The 21,998-nt window shown below is 45.9% G+C and overlaps 1 protein-coding gene across 1 annotated transcript in view; it reads right to left on the bottom strand.

The window, feature by feature from the left end:
• Nt5m (5',3'-nucleotidase, mitochondrial) overlaps window positions 1-8,493 on the bottom strand; it is a 40,467-nt gene extending 31,974 nt beyond the window's left edge. The window contains exons 1-2 of the mRNA XM_004668990.2: window positions 8,251-8,493; window positions 1,248-1,348 (exon numbers count right to left, since the gene is read on the bottom strand). Of these exons, the coding sequence (XP_004669047.2) occupies window positions 1,248-1,348; window positions 8,251-8,493 (344 nt within the window). The remainder of the gene's footprint in view (window positions 1-1,247; window positions 1,349-8,250) is intronic.
• Between the last annotated feature and the right edge of the window lie 13,505 nt (window positions 8,494-21,998).

Here is a 21,998-nt window from a genome sequence, read left to right on the forward strand (position 1 = left end):
TCCTACACTGCTAGTAGGGAAAAGTTTAACAGTTCCTTAAAATGTTAAACACTGGACTGGAGAGATGGCTGAGTGGCTAAGGTGCTTGCCCACAAAAGCCAAAGGAACTCAGTTCAATTCCCTAGCATCCACGTAAGCCAGATGCACAAGATGATGCATGCATCTGGAGTTCATTTGCTGCAGCTGGAGGCCCTGGCACACCCATTCTCTATCTGCCTCTCTCTCTCTCTCTCTCTCTTGCTCTCTCATAAATAAATAAAGATGAAAATTAAAAATAAAAAGTTAAACACTGAATTACCATAGGACCCAGCAATGTCACTCCTAAGTATATGCCTAAAAGAAACAACCAGGTATTCAAACAAGAAAAAAACAGCTCAAGTGTCTACAACTAATGAATGGGCAAATAAAATATGATCTACCCATATAATGGAATAGTATTCAGCTGTTAAAAAAAATAGAAGTAGGGGGACTGGAGAGATGGCTTGGCAGTTAAGGTACTTCTCTGAAAAGCCAAAGGACCCAGGTTTGATTCTTCAGAACCTACATAAACCAAATGTACAAGGGAGTCCATGCATCCAGAGTTAGTTTGCAATGGATGGATGCCCTGGAGTGCCCATTCTCTCTCTCTCTCTTCCTCTCAAATAAATAAATAAAAATATTAAAAATAAGTAAATAAAAGTAAGAACTAGAGAAATGGCTCAGTGATTCAGGTGCTTGCCTGCAAAGCCTAATGACTCAGCTTCAGTTCTCTGGAATCCACATAAAGGCAGATGCACAAAGTAGCACATGCATCTGCAGTTTGTCTGCAGTGGCTAGAGGCCAGTGAGGCCGTGCCTATGACAGGAAGCACATTGTATGTAAATGCTAACAGGTTTCAAAGGACTCTGTAGGATAGTTACTGAGTGAGGGCCTCAACAACCTCTCATTTCACCAGAACAAAACTGAAATTTCTCAAACACCACCTCTGGTCTCCCTGGACCCCCCCCCCTTTCCAAACGAAGCCTGTTGCACACCCTCTTTCCTCAGCACTTAGCAGCCTGGGCTCATGGGCCTGCATGACTCGGTTTCCCACCTCCTGGACGGAGCTGTGTGTCATAGCACGCAGGTGGCCAGCAGCACCTGCCTGGCAGGGTCAGCAGTGAGGATACAAGGATGGGGTCTGTGCAAGGCTGAGAGAAGCACAGGGCAGCAGTAAGAAGGTGCAGGTCTGGGCTGCACGGCCCCGTGGGGCGGGAAGACAGACTTACTTTTGCAGACTGGCCATCTGCTTCACAGCTTCAACAGCCCCTGGCAGGGGCTCGAGTTCAAAGAAAAAGTTCTTCGACTCCCAGATGCTGATAGCTTTCTCCTAAGAAGTGAGAGAAGCAGATGACTTCCAGGTGTCCAGACTCTTTTCACCCTTCCCTGGGGAGTGTATACAGAGGGGAAGGGCAGGGGCTTCCAGGTTCTCATTACCCTACATTTACCCCAGGAATGTGTTTTCTGGGAGAAGCACATGGAGTTGTGTGTGTATTGGACACTGTCTAGGAAGGATGTGACTTCTGTTAGGTCCCAGCAGAGACTCTAAGAGAGCCACCTGGTGCTTTCTGGGATGAAGGCCAGTCTTCACAAAACACACAGCGCTAGGCTTGCCTCAAGCAGAGAGTGCACAGCGGGGCTGAGGAAGGACAGGTGTGGCCACAGCAAAAGACCCATTAGACTCAGACCAAAGTAAGCACGCTATGGGTCAGAAGGGATAGGGAAGATAGGCAACAGACGACTAGAGCTCCAGGTCCTCCCTACCCAACCAGAACACCGAGCTCTCATCTGCCTTATGTGGTGAGAAACCAGTAAATTCCTCGTTTAAAAAAATTCTGGGGGGCTGGAGAGATGGCTCAGCAATTAAGGTGCTTGCCTGAAAAGCCTAATGACCTGGGTTCAATTCTGCAGTACCCACGTAGACACAGATACACAAAGTAGCACATGCATCTGGAGTTCTTTTGCAGTGGCAGAAGGCCCAGCACACCCATTCTCATTCTCTCTCTCTCTCTTCCTCCCTCTATCCCTCCCTCCCTCCCTCTCTTCTCTTCTCTTCTCTCTCTCTCTGTCCTTGCAAATAAAATAAATATATATGTTTTAATTTGGGGGGTGCTGGCCATGGTGGTATATACCTCTAATCCTAGCATTCAGGAGGCAGAGGTAGGAGAATAGCTGTGAGTTTGAGGCCAGCCTGAAACTACATAGTGAATTACAGGTCAGCCTGGGTTACAGTGAGACCCTACCTCAAAAAACGAACAAAAAACTTCTGGGGGCTAGAGAGATGGCTCAGCCATTAAGATGCTTGCCTGTAAAGCCTAAGAATCCAGGTTTAATTCCCTAGTACCCACATAAAGGCTAATGCACAAAGTGGTACATGCATCTGGAGTTTGTTTGCAGTGGCTAGATCCCTGGTATACCCATACTCACTCTCACTCTCACACACACTCTCTCTCTCTCTCTGTCTGCCTCTGTCTGTCTGTATCTCTCTGCTTACAAATAAATAAATAAAATATTTTCAAAAGGTTCTGTTAACAGTGGACACTGCAAGCCTTAAGGTTGACCAGCCAGACCAATGTGCCAATGGGTGCAATAGTGGCATGTTTGTTATGGGGGAACCATAACATTCATTAGTTGGAGTGGAGGCCTGCTCCACGAGAGGGAATGTATAGCTGGTACTAAAAACCTATGATGGGGGGGAGTCATGAGCCTTAGGGGTGTAACACCTGCTGATGTCTGGCTAAGTACTTATATTATGTTCACCAAACTTCCCAGTAATCACTTCTCTTAATGTTAATACTCATATATTAATGCTACTTTCACTTTTGAGTTAAAGAAGCTTCTCTTTTCAGATGGTGGTCACCTCTAGGATAACTCAAAGGCACCATAGTGCTGAGAAGTGGCAGGAGTGTTCAGCACTGAGACATCTCTATTACTCTCTCCAAGGCTCAGGATCCACTGCAGAAGAGGTGGTGGAAAGAATGTAAAAGCCAAAGGAAGAGTAGGACTCTTTACAACATGCTCCTCCAGACACAAAATGACATGGATATCCATGACCTCTCAGGGCCTGACACTACCTACACAAGAACCTCCTAATAGGAGGAAAAGATGATGACATCAAAATAAACAGAGACTAATTGAGAGGGGGACAGGATATGGTGGAGAGTGGAGTTGTGAAGGGGAAAGTGGGAGGGAATTATCATGGTTTATTGTCTATAATTATGGAAGTTGTCAATAAAATAAGTTTCAAAAATCTATACTTATAAAATTTGAAAGCAGAGCTGGAGAGATGGCTTAGCAGTTAAGCACTTGCCTATGAAGCCTAAGGACCCCGGTTCAAGGCCCAATTCCTCAGGACCCATGTTAGCCAGAAGCACAAGGGGGCGCACATGTCTGGAGTTCGTTTGCAGTGGCTGGAAGCCCTGGCATGCCCATTCTCTCTCTCCTCCTCCTCCTCTCTGTCTTTCACTCTCAAACAAATAAAAATAAACAAAAAAAAAAAAATTGAAAGCAGCTAGGCATGGTGGAGCATGCCTTTAATCCCAGCACTAGGTAGGCAGAGGTAGGAGGATCGCTGTGAGCTGAAGGCCAGCCTTAGACTATAGACTGCGTTTCCAGGTCAGCCTGGGCTAGAGTGATACTGTACCTCAAAAAAACAAAAAACAAAAAAAAGTTTGAAAGCAAAAACCCAGACCATGTGACAGGCATGGTAGCATACATCTGCCATCCAAGCACTCAGGAGGCTAAGAGAGGCAGATCTTGACATCCAGACCAAACAAGGTTTCCCATAGGAAAACTGAGACTCAAAATGGAAAAGGTGTCATACAGCCACACAATGACTAAGTTGGCAGGAGCTCCTTTTCAGCATGTGACAGGCCAAAATCAAGTTTTCAGAATGCCAGTCAGGACTTTCCTAGGGCCAAGCAAGGAGGAAATAAGAAAACTCAGTCTCTAAGAAGGAGGCTCCAGTGCCACTTGTGTGATACAGAAAGTACCACTGCCTAGGCAACAGATATCACCAATGACACGCTTGCAAACTACATGGGACTGAACAAACACATGCTATTAGGAAGACACATTCCCAAGGTCTGTCCTCACTACTCACAGGGTCCAAAGACTTCTGTCCAAAATTTGCAAAGAAGGAAGATTTTCTTCAAGGCCACTTAGGGGTAACACCCAGGACATAGAGGCAGTAAGACTAACTAGACTGAGAACCCAGCCCTTGCTGAGGGCTGACTCTGGGCTGACCAGCCCTTTTTAAAAAAAAAATTAAATATTTTTATTTATTTATTTGAGAGAGAGAGAGAAAGAAGAAGACAGAGGGAGAGAGGAAGAGAGAGAGGGAATGGGCAAGATTATGGGCACACCAGGGCATCCAGCCACTGCAAATGAATTCCAGATGCATGCGCCACCTTGTGCCTCTGGCTTATGTGGGTCCTGGGGAATTGAACCTGGGTCCTTTGGCTTTACAGGCAAGTGCCTTAATTGCTAAGCCATCTCTCCGGCCCGTCTTTTACCTGCAATATGGAGATAAGGCAGAACCTGGTGGGCCATAACATACACGGCCCCAACACCAAGCCTGTGCTGCCATTTCAGTACCCTGCCCTCCCTGATACCAACCTGCTGTGAAACTGCTAAAACAATGCCCTCTCCGGGCTTGGTTTAACTGTCCTAACAGCTGAAGATTCTAAGACAGTTGAAATGAGCTTTTTCTGTCTCCTTTGCCCTGCTTCCCTTCCAGAGTGCCGTGAAAACCAAAAGGAATAAAGAAAACAAGCACACTAGGCCCTCCATACCCGGTGTCCACATCCACAGATTCAATGACCACAGATGGAAAATATCTGGGAGAAAACTGCTGTCTGTACTAAGCATAGAAAGACTTTTTCCATGTCGTTATTCCCTACACAGTAGAGCACAACAACTATTTCTGTGGCATTTACACTGTACTGGGAATTACATGTCATATAGAAATGGTTTGGAGCTAGGCGTGATGGCACATGTCTTTGATCCCAACACACAGGAGGCAGAGGTAGGAGGATCGCTGTGAGTTTGAGCCCAACCTGGGACTACAGAATGAGTTCCAGGTCAGTCTGGGCTAGGGTAAGACTCTACCTCAAAAAGAAAGAAAGAAAAGGAAAAGAAATTGAATGGTTTGGACTATATGGGAAGATGTGTGCAAGTCACATGCAAATATTATACTACTTTACATAAGGGACTTGAGCATCTGTAGATTTTGGTTCCTTGGGGGGGGGGGGTCCTAGAACCAGTCCCCATATCAAAGGGAAAGTGTATAAAGCAGAAATGCCTACATCTATTATAAATTGGATTCTTTTGTTTTAACCTTAGATACTTAGCCAGCTCAGCCACAGGGAAGCCCAAGGGTATGTGGCAGTGAGCTAAACCCTGGGAGGAAGGAGAAATTAGCAGGTCCCTCCAGCACCCTCCCACTGCCCTGTGTTCTGCTCTGTCACCTTACATTTGAAAGAAAGGAATTAGTTCCTTTAGATCTGACATCTGTATCCACACAAAGGGCATTCAGAACCACTGCCCCCTTCCTTCCTTCCTTCCTTCCTTCCTTCCTTCCTTCCTTCCTTCCTTCCTTCCTTCCTTCCTTCCTTCCATTTTTATGGTGCTAAAGATGGGAACCCACGGCCTCATGCATTTCTAGACTAACACTGTATCACTGAGGTACCCTACAAGGCCTACTTTTTTTTTTAAATCTTTTTTGTAGTGGTAGGGCTCAAAGCCAATGCACTTTCCAGAGTCTCAGTGGACTTGGTTTCAGACCATTAACACACTCCTGCCAGGAAGGAAGGTCTTCTAAGTTCCCATACTGCTCACTTGTCTATAAATCAACCCCAGGGCAGGAGAGATGGCTTAGCAGTTAAGGCTTTTGCCTGTGAAGCCAAAGGACCCAGGTTCGATTCTCCAGGACCCACATAAGCCAGATGCACAAGGGGCACAGTTCGTTTGCAGTGGCTAGAAGCCCTGGCGTGCCCATTCTTTTTCTCTCTCCCTCCCTCCCCCTCCCTCCCCCCCCCTCTGCTTGTAAATAAATAAATAAATTTTTAGAAGAAAAACCTTAAATCAATCCCATATGCTGCAGCGGTTAGTGGCCGAGAGGCTGCAGAAGCAACCTGGATTATTCATTCAGTTTAGAGTTTTCATTAGGCCTTGGCACTGGGAGAGGTCTGCTCCCTGGGCTCTGTGGAAGTCATCTGCTGTGAATGATAGAATGATAGGTGATATTCTTTTTTAACACCTGGTCCCTCAGCAAACCAAAGTACTGTGGAAGTGTCTTGCACATGCTAAGCAAGTGGTCTACCACTGAGCTAGATCTCCAGTCCTGTCTTATTGAACTCAAAAAAAAAAAAAAAAAGTGACTTGTAGAGGGAGCCAGCCTTTAGGGTGGGGGAAATGAAATGTGCACAAAGAATCCTGCTGGTGTCCCCTAATTTGGAGAGGTTTCCTGGTCTGAAAAATGGAGATTAGCGGTGCCTCCCCACAGAAGAGATAAGGCCATATGCCTGGGGTTACTAAACTGGCTCTAAACACCCTCCTCCTCACCATCAACCCTTCTGGCCATGACCCTAGATAGCCAGCCCAGGGATGCTAGAAGACTCAGCTCTAAATTTATGCTAGGCAAACTCCCCTGTTCCATTCAAAACATAGTTTAAGGTTGTAAACTCCAATGTCTGCAAATAAGCCTCAATCTTTCTGTCCATTCATGATGAACTCAGGGGTGAGACAGGGTGCCCAGGGTCTTGGCACTGCCAGCACTGCAGGGGACAGGCCAGCAGAGAAATCTTGTCCTACCTTAACTCTGAGAGCGACACTCTGAAAATCAGCCTCTCTATACCTAAGACTATCACTGGAAGCCATGTGTCCATGAATTAAGGCTAAAAAGAATAAATTCATGGAGAGGAAGAAACAGCCACATGACTATGGTAGGGGAGACAGGACTTCATTCATATGCTTAGCTGATTTTTATTTTTTTAGTTTATTTATTTGCAAGCAGAGAGACACCAAATGGGCATACCAGGGCCTCTAGCCCCTGCAAACTCCAGATGCATTTGCCACTTTGTACATCTGATTTTACTTGGGTACTGGGAAATCAAACTCAGGGTTGTAAGGTTTTACAGGGAAAATGCCTTAACCACTGAGCCATCTCTCCAGCCCTGAGCTGATTTTTTTTTTAAGTGACTAACCATCTGAAACCAAACATACCAAGGATTTAAAAGCCAAGGAGGGCCTTGGTGGTACAGACCTGTAATCACAGCTACTCAAGAGGATGTAGTAATACGATCACAAGTTCAAGACCTGCCCAGCTACAGAGTGAGTTCAAGGCCAGCCTAGGCAAGTTAGTGAGATCTTCTATCAAAATTAAAAAAAAAGAGGACAATAGGGCTGGAGAGATAGCTCAGTGGTTAAGGCACTTGCCTGCAAAGCCTGCCTACCCAAGGTTCACTTCCCCAGTGCCCACTTAAAGCCGGAGTCCATTTGCAGCAGCTGGAGGCCCTGGCGCGCCCATTCTCTCTGCCTCTTCTATCTCTCTTTGCAAATAAAAGTTGGTTTTTGTTTGTTTGTTTTTAAGAGTACTAGAGAAAATAATTTAAAAGGAAAGTATCCAGGTGGCGCACCCCTTTAATTCCAGCACTCAGAAGGTAGGAGGATCACCGTGTGTTTGAGGCCAGCCTGAGCCTACAAAATAAATTCCAGGTCCAAATACCCAAAGAAAGGGAAAAGGGTCAGCTTTAGATAGCTTAAGGGTAGGAATGTTATTAGGAGCCCTGGTGACAGGCAGCAAGAGCCAAGCGCCGCACCCTCCTTAGTGATGTTGCCCTAGACCCCGGTATTTACAGAAGGACCACTCCCAAGCTAAGGCTGTGACCTGAGGTGAGCCCGCGCAAACAGGACTCGCAGGAACCGGGCTGGGGAAGAAGGCGGGGCCCAAGGGGGCCGCGGTCTGGACAACTAGGAGAGCCCCATGGGTTGCGACCAGGGGGCGGGGCCTGAGCGATGGGGCGGGGCTAAAAGGTCGCGGCCGAGGCGGCGGGGCGGACTGGGAGATGGGGCGGGGCCTGGGCACAGGGGCAGGGTCTGGCGGAGGGCGGGGCCTATAGGGTCGCGGCTGGGCGGGGCCTAGGCGGAGGGCGGGGCCTATAGGGTCGCGGCTGGGCGGGGCCTAGGCGGAGGGCGGGGCTTAGGGGTCGCGGCCGGGGTGGGGTTGCTCACGCTTAGCCCTGGCTGTAGGCGGCCGTACTGATCGGATACCCAGAAGCCGCGCCGGTCCTCCAGCGCGACGAAGGGCAGGTCGGGGAAGCGCGCGCGGAACTTCTTGAGGAAGCCGCCCTCGAAGTCGGCCAGGACGCCGTCCATGTCCACCAGGACCCGCAGGGCGCGGCCGTCCGCCCGGCGCGGCTCGGCGGGGACCTTCGCGCCTCGGGGCCGCGCGCACCAGCCGCGCAGCCCGATCATCGCGGCGCGCTCGCTGCCGTGGGCGCCGGGGCGAGCGGTCGTCTTTACCTGCCGCTGAGCGCGCGCGGGGCACGAGCGCGCAGGCTCGGGCCCCAGAGCGAGGCCGCGCCCTTAAAGGAACACGCGCCCGGCGGAGGCGTGGCGCGGAGACCCGCGCAGGGTGCTGGGTTGTGGGTGCCCCGGACCTCGGCGCTCCCGCCTGAAGCGGCCTACGGGAGCGGGCTACGGCCTCTCCTCTCACCTCGGCTGCGGGAGATGGAGGAGCCCACGAGTACCGGGGGACCGGCCATCTATTGCTTGAGCATTTGCTTTGTCGGGCTGAGGACCCAACAGAGTTCTAGCCATTCCGAACTTGGGCTTTTGAAAGGGCAGCCGACCTTGGAACCAAAACCCGTTGATGTGCACTAAGTCCCTGTGCTTAGTAGTGAGAACATTTCACATGCAAGCATTAAGCGGCCTTAGAAAAACGGGTCACTTTTCAAGCAAAAACATAAATACCATGTATGGGGAATTGAGCCTCGAACCAGGGTCCTTAGGCTTCACAGGCAAGTGCATAACCACTAAGTTTTTTTTTCTTTACAAAACCAAAAACTTGATCTGGAGAGATGGCTCAGCATTTAAGGAACTTGTCTGCAGAGCTTAACAACCCGAGTTCGATTCCCCAGTACCCATGTAAAGCCAGCTGCTCAAAGTGGAGCACACATCTGGAGTTCGTTTTCAGCGGTTGGAGGCCGTGGCACACCCATTCTCTTCTCTTCTAGCACTCTATTACAAATTAATAAAACTTTTTGACCATTCCAAAATTTCTTGAAAATAATACAGAATAGCAGGAAAAAGTTCAAACGGCCCCACCGGTGTTTTGAAATTCATCCCGACCAAAAACTTAAACTCCCAGAAGCACAGTGAAGAGATGATGGGTAATGGAGAGGTGCAAAACTGCCAAAATGACCCGCAAAGGCCGCTCCTAGGAGGGGAACCTGGAGCAGAGCATAGAGAGAAATCAGCAAGGGCAACGGATAGACGGATAGACGCCAACAGAAGCGTTATTTTCATTCAGATCTTTCTTTAGTAGGTATCAAGCATTCCCAGTGTGCTTGGTGTTGGACATCTTGTAGTGAGCAAAAAGCCCACCCTCATAAAACTGCCACTTTTTCCCCCCCGCTGAAATTAGAGGGGAAGAAAGGTGAAGTGTTACAACCTGAAGTCAGAGGGACCATCAGGTCAGCAGGGAAGCAGTGTGGCACATTTGGAAAAGTATAGGCTTTTCTAGCCGGGCGTGGTGGTGCACGCCTTCCCAGCACTTGGGAGGCAGAGGTAGGAGGATTGCCGTGAGTTCAAGGCCACCCTGAGACATAGTGAATTCCAGATTAGCTGGGCTAGAGTGAGACCCTACCTCAAAAAAAAAAAAAAAAAAAAAAAAAGTATGGGCTGTGAGGTCACACCCGCTCATGCTCCAGACACATGGTAGGGCCTCAGACATTACCAGAGAACTATCTGGTGTCTCCTGGATTATATCAAGACTCTTATCTTTTTCAGTGCACCTCCCCAGCACCTGGCATCTAGTAGGTGCAGAGTAAATTCACTGAGGCACATATTCAACAAATTGTGTCTAGGCACCACTGATGTGCTTTCCCCTGCATCCTGCTAAGTGGGCTGTGAGGGGGACCCGCAGTACCTTCTCTGGTTACTCTGACACCTCGCCAGCCCAACTACGATTCCCACCATGCTTCTCCACCCCAGATACTCTTTATTACTCTTTATTAATTTTTTAAAATTGTATTTATTTATTTGAGAGAGGGAGAGAGGGAAAGAGGCAGAGAGAGAGAGAAAATGGGCCTCCAGACACTGCAAATGAACTCCAGATGCATGCGCAACCTCCTGGATCTGGCTTTCATGGGTCCTGGGAAATCAAACTGAGGTCCTTTGACTTTTCAGGCAAATGCCTTAACTACTAAGCCAGCCTCTTTATTATTATTATTATTTTGAGGTAGGGTTTCATTGTAGCCCAGGTTAACCTGAAATTCACTGTGTAGTCTCAAGCTGACCTTGAATACACAGCAATCCTCCTACCTACCTCTGCCTCCCAAGTGCTGGGATTACAGTTATGTGCCACCACACCCAACTAATATATTCAGTCTTTAATTGCATTGCCATGGTTTTCTCTGTAATTTTTATTGTGAAACATATTTAAATATTTTGTATATTTGAAAAATAGTCTCGATATATGTTTTAGCTTCCCCCCCCCCCCCACTGTTTCAAAGTAGGGCCTCACTATAGCTCAGGCTGACCTGGAATTCACTATGTAGTCTCAGGGTGGCCTCGAACTCACAATGATCCTCCTACCTCTGCCTCTCGAGTGCTGGGATGAAAGGTATGCACCACCACACCCAGCTATATATACTTTTTAATTTTATTTATTTAATGAGAGAGAGAGAGGCAGATGGGGAGAATGGGTATGCCAGGGTCACTAGCTACTGCAAACCAACTCTAGACGCAAGCACCATCTTGTGCATCTGGTTTTACATGGGTACTGGGGAGTCAAACCTGGGTCCTTAGGATTTACAGGCAAGCACCTTAACAGCTGAGCCATCTCTCCAGCCCCTCCCACCCTGTATATTTGAATATACAGAAAAATTGAAAAAAGTATGCAATGTAGACTCATGTGCATAGTGTTGGATTCTATACTGATCAGTCAAGTTGCTTTGATACATATCAGTACTTCCAGCCACCCTTCTACCCAGGCATTAATCTATCTTTTTCTTTGATGTTTTCAAAAGCTACAAGGGCTGGAGAGATGGCTCAGTGGTTAAGGCACTTGCCTGCAAAGCCTAACAGCTCATGTTAAATTCCCCAAAACTCATATTAAGTGTAAAGCCAGACACATAGTGGCACATGCATCTGGAGTTTGTTTGCAGAGGCTGGAGACCGTGGCAGCCTATTTTCTCTCTCTCTTTCTCCCCTCTATCTCTGCTTACAAGTAAATAAATATTTTTAAAAAATAAGGGCTAGAGAGATAGTTTAGTGGTTATGCACTTGCCTGTGAAGCCTAAGGACCCTGGTTCGAGGCTCAATTCTCCAGGACCCACGTAAGCCAGATGCACAAGGTGGCACATGCATTTGGAGTTCATTTGCAGTGGCTGGAGGTCCTGGCGCACCTATTTTCTCTTTATCTAGCTGCCTCTTTCTCTCTGTGTCATTCTCAAATAAATAAAAATAAAAATAAGCTATAGTTGTCAGTATCCTTGTCCCTAAATATTGCAGCCTAAGTAACTTTTGGTGAGTTCAATATATTTATTTTACAAGTGAAATGCACAGAACTTAATTGACCATTCTGATAAAGTTTGAATTGTGAATGTCTCCCAAGTGCCCATGTACTAAGGTTCAGTCCTCAGCTTCATGCTTCTCGGAGATGATGGACCCCACCCCACCTCCACCAGATTAGAGATTGAATCTAGGGCCTTGCTATGCTAGGCAAATACTCTACAATGAGCTACATCCTCCACCCTTAGGTGATAGAACCTTTAAGAGGTGGAGCCTAGTGGGAGGTCTTGGGTCATTTGTTGAGGGGATGGTCCTTGAAAGGATACTGGGTGCCTACCTCTTCCTAGCATTTCTCTCTCACTCCACGGTGTGTTCCCACCTGATGTACAACCTCAACACAAGACCAAAGCAACAATCAGTAATGGACTGAAGCCTCCAGAACTGTAAGCCAAAATAAACCTTCCCTCCTTATAAGTTTATTGCATCAAGTATTTTGTTATGAAACAGGCATTTACTTTATTTTTATGGGGATTCATATGCAAACCCAAGCTCCTATCTCCTTTTAACCAAAGAATTGGATAAACCAGACAAAGAAGGATGATTATTAAATTATTATAGTTATTTAGTAGCCAGGAGGGGTGGGATGGAGAGATGGCTTAGTGGTTAAGACGTTTACCTGCGAAGCCTAAGGACCCATGTTCAACTCTCCAGATCCCATGTAAACCAGATGCACAGAGGTGAGGCAAGCGCAAGGTCACACATGCCCACTAGGTGGCACAAGCATCTGGAGTTTGATTGCAGTGGTTGAGGCCCTGGCATTCTCTCTCTTGTCTCTCTCTTGCACTATAAAATAAAATAAATAAAAAAGAAGTAAGGAGGGTTGAGGAGGGCTGGGTGTGGGGACACACACCTTTAATCTCAGCACTTGAGAGGCAGAGGTAGGAGGATTTCCCTGAGTTTAAGGCCACCCTGAGACTACATAGTGAATTTCAGGCCTACATTGAAAAACCATTAAAATTTAAAAAAAAAAAAAAAAAAAAAAGGAGGGGTGAGGGAGTGTTCACAGACCAAGGAAGGGGGAATTTCAGGGCAAGTTAGGTGGACAAAGGAAAATTCTAGCATCCAAACGGTAAGGAGTGGAAACATCTGCATGGTCTATGGGCCCATGTATATCTTTCCCAAAGGCCAAGACCTTACAGGTGGCAAAAATCTCTGATGCTGAAAGATGAACAGCCCAGGAGCCAGAAAAGAGAAAAAGCCCACTAAAAGCCTCGTGAGCAGCCAAGTTTTGTGTTTTGGTTTTGGTTTTTTTTTTTTTTTTTCCAGCCAAGCTTTTTTATTTTGGGTGCAGGGCTGAATCCAGAAGAAGTCAGCACGCCTGGGCGCAGTAACTGGAAGGGAAGGGGCTGGGCCCGACCTCCCCAGGCACGTGAGTAGTTCCACAGCGAGTAGGGCGAATGTGTGAGGTAACTTCCCTCTCAGTTACAGTAATAGAAAGCAAGATCACACATTCCATGTGTTTTGATGGATGTATTCAACTATGTATCCCACTTCTTTTTTTTTTTTTAATTTATTTATTTATTTGAGAGCGACAGACACAGAGAGAAAGACAGATAGAGGGAGAGAGAGAGAATGGGCGCGCCAGGGCTTCCAGCCTCTGCAAACGAACTCCAGACGCGTGCGTACCCTTGTGCATCTGGCTAACGTGGGACCTGGGGAACCGAGCCTCGAACCGGGGTCCTTAGGCTTCACAGGCAAGAGCTTAACCGCTAAGCCATCTCTCCAGCCCTGTATCCCACTTCTTAGCAGAATGCACAATAGTGTATCTTCCAGAACCACCTGCAGGCATTGAAATGCTCTGTGCTGTGCAGATAGAGCAGCTACACAGGGCTGTTGAATACTTGAAAGGTGGCTCAGATGACAGGAACAAAACTTAATTGCAAAGCATTTAAAGGTTTTATTTATTTATTTTTTGGTTTTTCAAAGTAGGGTCTCATCCTAGCCCAGGCTGACCTGAATTCACTATGTTGTCTCAGGGTGGCCTGAAACTCACAGCAATACTCCTACCTTTGCCTCCCACGTGTTGGGACTAAAGGCATGCGCTGCCACGCCCAGCAGCATTTAAAGTGTTTTAAACTCCCATGTGGTTTGTGGACAGTGTGCAAACCGACATCCTCTCGTCCTTCCCAGTATTCCTACTGTGGGTGCATCAGCTAGTTCTAGAACTATTCACTGAAACCTATGCTATGTCCTTTTTTTTTTTTTGAGGTAGGGTCTCACAGTAGCCCATGCTGACCTGGAATTCACTATGTAGTCTCAGGGTGGCCCTGAACTCATGGTGATCCTCCTACCTCTGCCTCCCAAGTGCTGGGATTAAAGGCGTGTGCCACCACAACCGGCTCTCTGCTGTGTCCTTTTGTGACCGACTTCATTCATGTGGCATGTCACTAGTGTGCTGGACAAGTGAACATAGCTCTGTTTCTTCATCCATTCTGCTGTTGCTGGACACTGTCTCTAGTTCACAGCTATAATGGATAAAGTTGTTGTGGACAGTCACATGAGCCTTTTTGTTTTTGAGGCAGGGTCTCACACTAGCCCAGGCTGACCTGAAACTCACTCTGTAGTCCCAAGCTGGTTTAAATTCATGGTGATACTCCTACTTCAACCAAAGGCATGAGCCACCATGCCTCACATGAATCTTTTTTTAAGTTTTTTTAAAATTTTTATTTATTTATTTGACAAAGAGGCAAACAGAGAGAGAGAGAATGGGCGCACCAGGGCCTCTAGCCACTGCAAACAAACTCCAGATGTGTGCACCCTTTGTGCATCTGGCTAAGATTGGTCCTGTGGAATCGACCCTTGAACCGGGATCCTTAGGCTTCACAGGCAAGTGCTTAACCGCTAAGCCTTCTCTCCAACCCTTAAGATTTTTTAAAATATTCATTTATTTATTTATGCATGAGAGATAATGGCCATGCCAGGCCTCTAGCCACTGTAAACAAACTCCAGATGCATGTGCCACCATGTGCATCTGGCTTATATGAGTTCTGGGTAGTAGAACCTGGGCTTTGCAGGTAAGCACCTTAATTGCTAAGCCATCTCTCCAGCCCTTCACATGAGTCTTTGAGAATGAATTTTCTTCTCTTGTAACCGGAGTAAGAGTGCTGAGCCAAACAAACAAAGAAAAAAAGAAGAGGGAGTTAATATGATGGAGAATGGAATTTCAAATGGGAAAATGAGGGGGTGGGGAGGGAGGGAATTACCATGGGATATACTTTATAATCATGGAAAATGTTAATAAAAATTAAAAAAAAGAAGCCGGGTGTGGTGGCGCACGCCTTTAATCCCAGCACTTGGGAGGCAGAGGTAGGAGGATCGCTGTGAGTTCGAGGCCACCCTGAGACTCCATAGTGAATTCCAGGTCAGCCTGGGCTAGAGTGAAACCCTACCTTGAAAAACCAAAAAAAAAAAAAAAAATTAAAAAAAAGAAAAAAGAAGATAACCAACCATGTTGTCTTATAAAACACTAGCAAATTGTTTTACAAAATGGTTGTACTATTTACACTTCCACAAGTAGTGTGGGAGAGGCCTGTGGCTTCACATCCTCACGAAATTTGATGTTATCCATCTTGCTTTGTTTAGCTGTGTAGGTATCTCACTAGGTTATTTTGATATACAACACCTCCTTTCTTTTTCTTATCATTTCCAAAGTGACTTTTGTTTATTTGAGAAAGAGAACGGACACACCAGGAGTTCTTGACCCTACAAACAAACTACAGATGCATGTGCTACTTTGTGCATCTGGCTTTATGTGGCTTTTAGGGAACTGAACCTGGGCTGACAGGTTTTGCAAGCAAGAATCTTTAACTGTTGAGCCATCTTCCCAGCCCCAAAGTTACTTTATTTATTATTTACCTGTGTGCATGTTCCTAATGCTTAGAACAGTGTCTGTTGCAGTGTGTGTTCATTCAGGCACACATTGGACTAGTAATTTCTGATCGCCTCAAATAGAACAGAAAATTAAACTAAGACAAAAGATGGCACCATTTTCAACACAGCTGCTAATGAATGCCAATTCTAACTTATGTATACTGATACCTACTATGTTTTAGGTACCCTTCAGGCTCTTTATGTAAATTTCATCACCTGATTCCCACAAATCACCATGAAGAATACTATTATTAACTCAGTTTAAAAAAGAGACACCCATAAGATAATGTATGCACGGTGTATTTCAAATGTCCACATGAGTGCTCTGGGTAGCTACTCCTCATACGACAAAGCTGATAAAAAAAAAACAAACTTAAAGACAGTGTGTTCTGCATTTTCCAGTGTTTTATGTATATAATTCTATTGCTTATATCCATTGACCAAGTCACATGCAAAGAAAGACAGACTAAACGAAGTTGAGTATTTTTGGAAATATGTCATATTTTGAGGATCATGCTCCTCTTGTATGTTTATTTCATCCTTTGGAAGTCAATATAGTGTGTGGGTAATCATAAAACTGTATGCTGGAGGGATAGCTCAGTGGTAGAGCACATGCCTACCATGCTCAAGGCCCTCGGTTTGATCCCCAGTACTGAAAAAAAAAAGTTATTGAGGTGAATCCGTCAGTATTCTGTTCTAATACTTGGAGTATGACCTTCATGTTTATATACTATATGTCCTTTGTTTCCACTGTACAATGGTAAATCCAGAAAATGTTTTCTTTTTTAATGAAAACAATTTTTTATTTGTAAAATGTAAAAGTGGATCTTACACATGTCCAATAAAAAGTAATATCTCAAAAAAAAAATGAGACACCTTTAACTGCTGAGCCATCTCCCCAGCCAAAAAAAAAAAAGATGAGATACCCTTTAATCCCAGCACTCAGGAGGTAGAGGTAGGAGGATCACTGTGAGTTCAAGGCCAGCTACATAGTGAATTTCAGGCCAGCCTAGGCTAGAGCAAGACCTGCCTTAAAAAAAAAAAACAAAACATGGAGCCAGGCATGGTGGCACAAACCTTTAATCCCAGCACTTGGGAGGCGAGGTAGGAGGATCACCAAGAGTTCGAGGCCACCCTGAGACTACATAGTGAATTCCAGGTCAGCCTGGGCTAGAGTGAGACCCTACCTCAAAAAACAAACAACCCAAAATGATGATGATGATAATAATAATAATAATAATAATAATAATAATAATTAAATAAAATGAATTGTTCTGATATTCCTCTTCTTGAGAGGTGGAGCTTAATTCCTGTCTCCTTACATGGCTCAGTTTGGCCATTCTCTTCAAAGGATAGAATGTGGTAGAAGTGGCATTGTGATTTCTAAGAATAGCTTGTTGTGGTTTAGGTATTGTATGTGTCCTCCTCCACTAAAGGTCCGTGTTGTGTTGGAGGCTTGGTCCCCAGGTGGCACTGAGTGATGGTTAGAACTTCTAAGTGGGGCCTAGAGTGTGGTGCTTGGGCCACTGAGGGAAGTGTTCTTGAAGAGGATTAAGGGATTATCCATCTGGTCCTTTAGCCGTTTTGGGGAGGGAGTTGTCAGAAAAAGCAAGCCTGGCCCCTTCCTGTATTTATGCCCTGAAGCTCATGCTATTTGACTTTATTTATTTATTTATTGTTTATTTTATTTATTTGAGAGAGATGGACAGGCAGAGAGAGAGAGAGAATGGGTGCACCAGGGCCTCCAGCCACTGGCAAACAAACTCCAGATGCATGTGCCACCTTGTGCATCTGATTTACATAGGTCCTGGGGAATCGAGCCTCGAACAAGGGTCCTTATGTTTCACAGGCAAGTGTTTAACCGCTAAGCCATCTCTCCAACCCTTGACTTCTTAGTTATATTAAATGTTTGTTGCATAGCTATTTTTTTTTTCAGAACTGAAACATTCCCTCTTGGAAGAGAGAGGGAGAGGCCCATAAGACTCAGCAAGTTCATAAAACTTTTTAGGCTCAGGATGCTCAGAAAGTTCCAGGATTCCCAGGGCCTTTCCTGGAGATTAGAAAAGCTGAGGACAGGAGACTCCTAGAGGAAGAGCCGCCTGCAAGCTGGGCAGGGAGCTCCAGGGCTGCAACTTTCCCGAGTCATCTCACTCTGCTGGGGTGGACCTTTCCTTGATGCCTGAGGAGTCACCCATGCTCCTGGTGACAATCCTTTACCCATGCATATTTAAGTAACTCTGTTCCACCAACTAGACTTGGGAAGAATCCTTTCTTGGGTCTGTTGTCAGTGCCTTCTCTGGGGTGAACAGACCTTTGTCTTCCCAGGAAAAGTCACACAACACTATTCAAAGTAATGCATGCCACTTCATCTGTGTTCATTTGGCTTGCAGAAGTAACATAGTCCACTTCTAACTTCAAAGGTGGTGGGAAAAATAAATGGGATAATTGTGAATCGTCTGGATAACTCCCACTGCAGTGGGACCACTTCTCAGAATCCTGCCCACAGAAACTCCAGTCACGCAGCAGGAAGCCACATTGTATATGTGCCAGCTAGTGTTGAAACAGACTGTCCTTCCTGCGGTTGACAGTGTTTGCTGAGCCTAGAAGAATCCCTAATAAGAGGATGGAGTTACCCATTTGTACCATGCCCAGATTTTAGTTTATGTCTTCTGTTATTTGAACCTAAAGTCACCTCTACTGCTTTGACAGTAAGTGGTGTCCTGAGCCCACCTTTGAATTAATGCTGCTGCAGACTTGGAGCCATATAACACAAGAGCTGGGAAGCAGGGTGTGGGGGGTGGAGAGAAGCTCAGGGATCATGGTCTGGCTGCCTGTAAGTTGCCTGAGCTCCTTTAACTCTTACAAACTCAGGGAATTTTTAATTTTTGTTGTTGTTTGTTTGTTTTTTGGTTTTTCAAGGTAGGGTCTCACTCTGGCCCAGGCTGACCTGGAATTCACTATGTAGTGCTGAGATTAAAGGTGTGCGCCACCAGGCCTGGCTTTTTTTTTTTTTTTTAAGATTTTTAATTTATTTATTAGAGACAGAAAGAGGAAGAGAGGCATAGAGAGTGAGAATGAGCACACCAGGGCCTTCAGCCATTGCAAATGAACTCCAGACGCATGTGCCACCATGTGCATCTGGCTTACGTGGGACCTGGAGAATTGAACCTGAGTCCTTAGGCTGGGCAGGCATGCACCTTAACTGCTAGGCCAGCTCTCCAGCCCTCTCTTTTGTTATGATGTCATCATCTTTTCCTCCTACTATGAAGGTTTTGTGTAGGTAGTGTAAGGCACAGTGAGGTCATGGGTATCCAGGCCATTATGTGTCTGGACAATTCCATTGTAAGCAGTCCTATTCTTCCTTTGACTCTTACATTCTTTCTGCCACCTCTTCTGCAATGGACCCTGAACCTTGAAGGGTGTGATAGAGATGTCTCATTGCTGAGCACTCCACTGTTACTTATTTTCAGCACCATGTTGACTGCATCACCCCAGTGGTCACGGCCATCTGAAAAGCGAAGCTTCTCTAAATAAAAGCAGTAATAGGGGCTGGAGAGAGCAGAAAATGGAGTGTTCATTAAATTCTTGGTGGGCTAGTAGGCTCTTCTGATTGGTCAGCATGATTTCCACCAGTCAGAGCCCCCTGTGTCTATATGCCCTCCAGCCCTCAGCTCCTCACTTCACAGATTCACCAGAAGTGAGAAGCCTCCTTTGAAAAACACCCTGCCTCCAGGGAAAGCCATTTGGATCTGGCCCCCAAGGGCTGCTTAGCTATGGGTTGCTGGAACCCAAGGCCTCTGGAAATGCTTATAATGGGTCTCCCACATCTGTCACTGCCTCCTAGAGCTCCTGAAACTGCCTGAGCTTGGGATGTACTACTCAAGCGCCCCTGAAGCCTTTCGTGCTCTGGATGCTGAACTTATTATAGACTCTGCTCTTGGTTCAGAGTCATTTCTGCTTGGCACCTGTGTTCTCAATGCCCGGAATCTCTCTTGCCTTGGAGAGGGACCCTCCTGCTTCACGAAATAAAGCCTACTTCATTCATGGTCTGTCTATTCTCTTGTTCAGGTGCACAGAAAAAGACCCAGAAAAAATAGGCAGTTTTAATCTCATAGATTTGTGTCCTATTCCTTCAGAGAACCAACGCCTTTTCTTCCAGAGTCTTTATCTGCAAGAAAGATCAAGGTTTTTATTTTATTTGATAGAGAGAGAGAGAGAGAGAGAGAGAGAGAGAGAGAGAGAGCAAGAATTAATGGGCATACCAGGACCTTCTGCTTCTGTAAATGAACTCCAGATGCATGCTCCATCTTGTGCATTTTGCTTTACATGCTACTGGGGGATCAAACCCAAGTTGTCAGGCTCTGTGAGCAACTGCCTTTAACTGCTAAGCCATCTCTCCAGCTCCCAAGATTATTATTTTTAAAATATTGATTTATTTATTAGAGAGGGAGAGAGAGGCAGATACAGAGAAAAAATGGAAGCCATAGGGCCTCTAACGACTGTAGCAGATGAACTCCAGACACATGTGCCACCTTGTGCATCTGGCTTACGTAGGCACTGGGAAATAGAACCTAGGTCCTTAGGCATCACAGGCAAATGCCTTAACTGCTAAGCCATCACTCCAGCCCCCCCCCACCACCACACACACCAAGATTATTTTTAATGCACATGTGTGGAGAACAGAAGACAACCTTTCTTTTTTTTAACATTTTTTGGTTCATTTTTATTTATTTATTTGAGAGTGACAGAGAGAGGCAGGTAGAGAGAGAGAGAATGGGTGCACCAGGGCTTCCAGCCACTGCAAATGAACTCCAGATGCGTGCACCCCCTTGTGCATCTGGCTAACGTGGGTCCTGGGGAATCGAGCCTCGAACCGGGGTCCTTAGGCTTCATAGGCAAGCGCTTAACCGCTAAGCCATCTCTCCAGCCCACAACCTTTCTTTTTTAAAAAACTATTTATTTTTATATGCAAGGTGAGAGAATGGGCATGCCAGGACTTCTAGCCACTGCAAACAAACTCCACGTGCGTACACCACTTTGTGCGTCTGGCCTTACTTGTGTACTGGGAAATCAAACCTGTGTTGTTATGCTTTGCACACAAATGCCTTAACTGCTGAGGCATCTTTCCAGTCCTTGTCCACCTTTTTGTTGTTGTTGTTTGTTTTGTTTTGTTTTTGTTTTTCGAGGTAGGCTCCCACTCTAGCCCAGGCTGACCTGGAATTCACTATGTAATCTCAGGGTGGCCTTGAACTCATGGCGATCCTCCAACCTCTGCCTCCTGAGTGCTGGAATTAAAGACATGCACTAGCTGGCAAGAGAGGATAAGGGAGCCTGCTATCTCTGTCTTCCCAGCACTGGGATTACAGGCGTATGTCACCACATCCAGCATTTTTAAAAATTTTATTTATTTGCAAGCAGAGAGAGAAGAGAAACAGAGAGAGAGACAACGAGCAATCCAGGGCCTCTAGAACTTCAGATGCATATGCTCCTTGTACATCTGGTTTATGTGGGTCCTGGAAAATAGAACTTAGGTCCTTTGGCTTCACAGGCAAATGCCTTAACTGCTAAGCCATCTCTCCAGCCCACACACCCAGAATTTTAATGAAGGTACTGGGGATAATACTCAGGCTTGCAAGTTAAGCTGTTTACCAACTGAGTTCTCTGTAGCACATTAAGATTATTATACTCAGCAGTGTTTTTCTAGTGTGTAGCACAATACATTATAAGTAATCAAATATATTTGGATGACATTTCAAAATGCACTTTTTATTTTCTCAGTCCTTACAAACTCATATTGGTTAGAAAGATTTCTGACTTTAAAGAAGGCTATGCCAGCCAGGCGTGGTGCCGCACACCTTTATTCCCAGCACTCAGAAGGTCGGGAGGCAGAGGTAGGAGGATCATCATGAATTCAAGGCCACACTAAGATTACACATTCCAGGTCAGTGTGAGCTAGAATGAAACCCTACCTCAAAAAAAAAAAAAAAAAAAAAAAAAAAAAAAAAAAGGAAAGAAAAGAAAGAAAGAACGCTATATCTATACCACCAAGTGTGGTGGGCCTCGCAGGAAGATTGTGACTGTGGTAGGTGCTATAAAGTGTTGTTTTGTTTTGTTTTGTTTTCTCGAGGTAGGGGGTTGCTGACCTGGAATTCACTATGTAGTCTTAGGTTGGCCTCGAACTCACAGCGATCCTCCTATCTCTCCCTCCCTGGTGCTGGGATTAAAAGCGTGCGCTACCAAGCCCGTTTATCCTAAATGTTTTGTGGACTTCAGGGTACTGTGATATTTACAGATGGGGGAAAACATTACGGTCA

The sequence above is a fragment of the Jaculus jaculus genome, chromosome 12 (assembly GCF_020740685.1).
Source record: "Jaculus jaculus isolate mJacJac1 chromosome 12, mJacJac1.mat.Y.cur, whole genome shotgun sequence".
Lineage (NCBI taxonomy): Eukaryota > Metazoa > Chordata > Mammalia > Rodentia > Dipodidae > Jaculus > Jaculus jaculus.